This window comes from Alligator mississippiensis, chromosome 4 (genome assembly GCF_030867095.1).
Source record: "Alligator mississippiensis isolate rAllMis1 chromosome 4, rAllMis1, whole genome shotgun sequence".
In the NCBI taxonomy this organism is placed as follows: Eukaryota; Metazoa; Chordata; order Crocodylia; family Alligatoridae; genus Alligator; species Alligator mississippiensis.
Genome location: NC_081827.1, coordinates 168113012 through 168118782, shown reverse-complemented (window position 1 = coordinate 168118782; position 5771 = coordinate 168113012). Strand labels below are relative to the sequence as shown.

General features: G+C 53.7%; 1 protein-coding gene across 1 annotated transcript; it reads left to right on the top strand.

The window, feature by feature from the left end:
* Positions 1 to 906: 906 nt before the first annotated feature.
* HOXB1 (homeobox B1) lies at positions 907 to 3605 on the top strand. Its single transcript, XM_006277921.3, has 2 exons — positions 907 to 1555; positions 2098 to 3605. Exons 1-2 carry the CDS (start codon positions 931 to 933, stop codon positions 2421 to 2423), a joined length of 951 nt encoding a protein of 316 aa, XP_006277983.1. The 5' UTR covers positions 907 to 930; the 3' UTR covers positions 2424 to 3605.
* Positions 3606 to 5771: the final 2166 nt, after the last annotated feature.

Sequence of the window (5771 nt, the reverse complement as noted above, 5' to 3'; positions counted from 1 at the left end):
TATCTAGCTATCTCCCTGGTATTTACTAAACGATTTTAAAAGAAAACTCTCTTTCCATAGCTAGATAGGCTAGCTAGATTTTCAATTCTTTTCCTCATTTGATTTTACTGGGTATGGTATTTCTCCAACAAAAGGCATCCCCTCTAACTTTATTTCATCAGCTCATTAGAATATTGATTTAATTAAATTCCTTTTTACCCGCACTGGTTCTACACACAAAGCCAGGGTGGCAAGATGCTCACTGGGGATTTTTTTAACGCTTTTGCATCCCAGCAAACTCCAAACACGTCCACGCCATGTTGCAAAGAAAGTTTTAAAATGAAGAAAAGACCCTTTTTTGGTAGTTGGAGGAAAAAAATGTAGTGAGATCTCCCTACCTCTCTCTCCCTTTCTCTGTCCCTCTTTCTCAGATGAAGTTGGAATGGGGGGGGGGAATCTTCTTTAAAGTTTTTTTTTGGGGGGGGGGAGTTCTGATGAAATTGGCTACACCTTTTAACTTGGGGCCTTTTTAACACTTAAAACAGTCTTGAATAATTCTAATTCTCTCTTCGCTCCCCCTACCCATACCTCCCTTCTCTCTTAAAGTCTTTGAGGAAAGATTTTGACGTATCCGTGTTGTGATCAGATTGATGGGCCGAGTTTGATTGAAGTGCCTTTGTCATGCAAATGTCATCCGTGTGATGGATGAGCACAGAGATCTGACAAACTTCGGGAGGTCCCAGCTCATTGGGCCCGAGGCGGACCACGTGGTCGCGGGTCCCCAGCCCAACCCACCCACTCCCCACCCCCCCAACCCTTTCTGGAGGCGCTGGGGGTTCGGAGGCGTGCGATGCATGGCTGGAAGTTTTACAGCTTTTGACATACTATCTAAAGGTTGTAGGGCAGGCGGGATCCCCCCAAAACAGGTTGACCCTCCTCCATCAGTGGCAGATGGACAATAGTAGGATGAACTCCTTCTTAGAGTATGCAATTTGTAACCGTGGGACGAGCTCCTACTCGCCCAAGGGCTACCACCACTTAGAGCAAGGCACAGCTTCCTTCCCTGCCTGCTCAGTTACCCCTGCCAGTGACAGCTACCACGAAGATGGGCGCCTGGGAGCAGGAGGGAGCACTGCTGCACCCAGCCACCTCCCCCAGCAGAGCCCTGGCTACCACCCCACGCCCTCCTCTGGCCTTGCCATCCCCTTCCCGGGCGCTGCCTCCGCAGGGTACCCGCCCCAAGCCTACAACCTGAGCTACGGGCATCCCCACTTCTACCTCGGCCAACAGGACGCGGATGGTGCCTACTTCCAGGCGCCGGGGTATGGCCTCAACGCCGGATCTAACCTCAGCTCCTTGCCAGAGGGCTACTGCGGGGCAGTGGCTGCCCCCGGGCAGTACCAGCAGCACTCGTATGGGCAGGAGCAGCCAGGCTACTTGCCGGGGGCTTACAGCGGCCTCTCGCCTTCTCTAAACGAAAGCAAGGACCACGCGTGCCCATCCGAGCAGTGTCCCACCACCAGCGCCACGCAGACCTTCGACTGGATGAGAGTGAAGAGGAATCCCCCCAAGACAGGTGGGTCTATAGCATCCTCTCCATTCAAGGGGTGGGGGCAGAGGCTTGGAGGGGTTTCCCCCAAGGAAGGGAAGTGGTACCCCGGGGTAACAAGGGGTGGTGCACAGCAGCAGAGCCCGGCGCTGGAAATACGCATCCGAAGCAGCGAATCGCCCCTGCAGGCCCAGACTTTGTCTGTGGTAGGAAATGATCCTGGTTTCCTGCCCCTCTTCCATTGCCCTCATTGTTCAGCTTCCTTCCCTGCGAGTCTCCTCAGCCCTCCCTCCCCCAGCACACCCCTTGAAAAGTCCCAGAAAAGTCTCCAGCTCAGGAGGGACCCTGGGGCCGGCTGGAAAGGGGCCTCTTTGGAAAGGACCAAGTAATGGATCCTAAGGGTGGCTCTGGGGCAGGGCAGGTTCTTGGGATGGAGGGTGGCTGGGTGATAGATGCAGGGAGCTGGAGAGCCTTGCAAAGCATCCCCCCCTCCTTCCTCCCCTTGGCTGTAAGGAGTGAGTTTCGCGCGGCTGCTGCTTCCTTGTCGTGTGTCCTTGGCTCCTTCACAGCTAAAGTGTCCGAGTACGGGGTGGTCGGCCAGGCCAACACCATCCGAACCAACTTCACCACTAAGCAGCTGACGGAGCTGGAGAAGGAGTTCCACTTCAACAAGTACCTGACGCGGGCCCGGCGGGTGGAGATCGCCGCCACCCTGGAGCTCAACGAGACCCAGGTCAAGATCTGGTTCCAGAACAGGAGGATGAAGCAGAAGAAGAGGGAGAAGGAAGGACTCGCCCCCGCGGCGCCCCCCAGGGCTGCCAAGGAAGCGGGGGAAGCCTCGGACCAGTCCAACTCCACTTCACCTGAGGCCTCTCCCAACTCGGTGTCCTCCTGAAAGGACGCCTAGGAAGAGCAGGAAGACACGGTCCCCGCACGCCACTTTGTCTGCCTTCCAGAGGCAGCTGCTCCATGCCAAGCAGAAGAGCTCACAGATCTGTGTAAAGTAGGAAACAGACACACGCACGCACACACACGCACACTGCTCCGACTGGTGCCTTTTTTGCAAGAACTGCTTCACTTAGGTGTGATGTCAAATCATCCTGCCAGCTTTTTTTTCCCTTCCTCCCTCTCTCTTCCCTTCTCTTAATTTATGAGACCATCCTGCAAGCATCTGGACCTCCAAAGGAGCGGCTGTGTTTTTGCCGGACATTTCTTAGCCTGACCCGTTCGTCTCAGGGACATTTTCCCCCCAGATACTTGGGAGCTGCACTTTCAACCAGAGAAACTCGGAAGCGAATTTAGCTATTCCCATTCAAACAAAATGGTGCACAATGACTTTTGGCTGCAAGATGTTGATTGATGTAATTTTTTTTCGTGGCTTTTCCTCCCATAGGATTGTAAAAAGTTTTTTTTTTCCCCTCCCCCTTTAAATTGTGTATATGTTGGAGTGAGATCTAGATATTATTAATAATGGAGAGGCCTTTGCAAACAAACGCAGAAACACACACAATTCCTCCCCTCTCCTTTTGCACTACTGCTATTTTACAGGGTTCACACGCTGTTCAGATGCCTTGTGTTATACACACACACACACCAGCCAAGAAAAAGTTTGACCTCAGGGTACTCGTTGTAGTCTGTTCTGTCCGGGAGTGTGGAAGCTCCCAAAAAGCTGCAGAGTGGACCTTTATGAGCTATCGGTCTGCCCATTTCTACTGATGGGTTAAAATATATTTATTATATGTTTTAAGAGCCTTAATTCTTAAAGGAAAGTAGCACAGGAATCCCTCCCCCGCCCCCCTTCAGATTTCAGCGAGGCCGATCAAAATGCTATTTAACACTAGAAAATAAAAACCTTTTTTTCTCCCCTGCAACAAGCTTTAGCATAAAACAAATCTAAAAACGTGGGGGGAAAAGAGTTGAGTTTCTTTTAGATTTATTCTTTTTTTTTTTTTAAGGAAAAAATGACAGCGAGGGAAAAGAACTAGTATTTTTTATCGGAATTTCCCTCTCCCCGCCCTTTTCTACTATGTATTTTGAAATGAAGCTACCTCAAGACTAATAAAGTTTACTTTTTTCATCCCCTAGTCCTATTGGTTTAAGTGGCACGGGAAATCTCTCACCCCCAGCAAGGGCGCGGGGCTGGGGTTGTGGGGGCAGGCATTGTGAGGGAGGGAGAAGCCAGGGGGCTTCTTATTGTTGTTAGGGCTTTCAAGAGATGGGTCCGATGTCCTCCCTGCCTCTAGCCTCCCCTTGACTCCGCCAGAGGCAGGATCAGGTCCCGCGGTGCCCAGGACGAGCATCCCCCACGTCTGTCCGCGCGCGGCTTTGAGTCGCTGCAAGGCTCTGCCGGGATCCGGCTGCCAAAGGGACAGGGCCGCCCCCACTCGCATTTTTAAGCCACTTTTGCAATGCCCTTGAAATAGATCGATCCGCAAGAGGAAAGGGTTTGGGGGGTTTTGGGGGGCTGATCTGATCTGACACCGCTGCTTGGAGCAGAATCCAAACCCCAGGTCCAGGGATTTTCCTTCTCCTCTCGGATCCCAGGACCAGCTGCTTATCCCGAAGCAGTGTGGCGGGGGGGGGGGGGGGGGGGGGGGGAGAGGGGAGGGGTCCTGATCCTGGTCCCCCCCTCTCCTCCCAGCCCGGGGCAGACTGCTTGTCGGCGGCGGTGGGACCCTTCGCTGTAAAGTCGCGGTGCTTTGGCGGGGGAGGGGAGCAGTCGGGGTATAGCTCTGACCTTTTTACCTCGAAACGCCTCTGGGGTTGCTAAACAAGTCCACAGGAGGAAGGTGGGGAGGGGGGGCTGCCCGGGCCGCAGGCGGATCCGAGTCCCACCCCGCTTGGGGCTGGACGGGGAGGGGGCTCAGCCAGGTACCTGCCGGCCCTCGGGGAGGCAGATCCCGGTCCATCCCCTGGGAAAAGACCCTCCCCGCACCGGGACAGGGGGCAAGAGGCATCTTGGGCTCCCCCAGAGAGCGCCCCAGCTGGTCCCACAAGGCGGGGAGAGGAAGAAGGGTGCGAGGCTGAGGATGTTATGGGCAGGCAGGCAGGCAGAGCCCTGGGCAGGCAGACAGACAGATTGGCAGCGAAGACAGGTGGCAGTGCTAAAGTCCTTTACGATTCTCCCGAAGCCAGCCCCCCCCCCCCCCCCGAGTCCCCAGTGATTATTGCCCCAGCGATCAAAGCCCCTTGGTCCCGGTCGCACAGCCGACCAGCTTCAAGAGGGCATACGTGCCCCTTGGGCGGTCCAGCGCATCACGGAGTAGTCCAGCTCCTGCCCGGGGCGAAGCGCACACACTCACCGCATCGTTGGGGGCGGTGATCAGAGCAGGGGCAGCCAGTGGGATACAAGGGAGGAAGGAAGGGCTGCAATGATCAAAAAAGGGAGGTGGAGGGGACGGGGAGGGATGCTAGGGGACGTGGGGCTAGGGATGGGCATCTGGGTGGAAGGATGGATATCTTTAACAAAGGCCATGGAGCCTCCCATTTGAAACTCAAAAGAGCCGCCGGAAAAGTCCGTAGTGCCGGGCCCCCGACGCCGCTGCCGGTGCAAAGCCCCGAAGAAGTGTCCCGGTCCCTGGAGACCGCCTCAGCCTTCCTCCCCCCGCGCCTGCCTGACTTCTCCAGCGGGCTGAGGGCACCAGCACACTCCCCTCAGCTCAGCTCACACTCCCCTCAGCTTTCTCACACTTCAGCTTGTTTTCCTTAGAGGAAAGAGACCCAGACTCGTGGCTGGGAAGGAGGCACCTCTTAATCCAGTTTAGCAGTCCAAGGTAATGGAAGGAAAGGATGTCTTAGGGTGACATCTTGCACTAAACAACTGGGTTGTTGGGATAGAGTTAGACAAGCTTTTGAATGCAAGGTGAAGAAGAATGTCTTATGTTGGAAAGCGTGTCTAACACTACACAGTTAATCCAGTAAAAGGGATCACCCTAAGAAATCCTTGCCCCTCTCAGTTTCTGGACCAGCACTCTTACACTAACATAATAAGGTAGTGGGAGTAATTTAGGATGTTTGACAGACACATCTCTCCAGCACACAAGCATTTTATATATATATATTACATATAAAAGAGCACATTACATATAATATTATATAGTTGTCTTCAATGAGATTTATAGGCATGATATGTACCTTATTATCAGTGTGTATAGACATATATAAGGAGATGTATAGGCATAGTTGATCTTGTTTTGGGACAGGGGTTAATCAGATGAGCTCTCCAGATCCCATTTCCCACGGT

Bases quoted from the DNA above. Each gene is read 5' to 3' on its own strand.
- HOXB1 (XM_006277921.3), top strand. From the start codon at position 931: ATGGACAATAGTAGGATGAACTCCTTCTTAGAGTATGCAATTTGTAAC. The intron at 1,556-2,097 runs GTGGGTCTATAG...GCTCCTTCACAG, and splicing joins GAGGAATCCCCCCAAGACAG to CTAAAGTGTCCGAGTACGGG.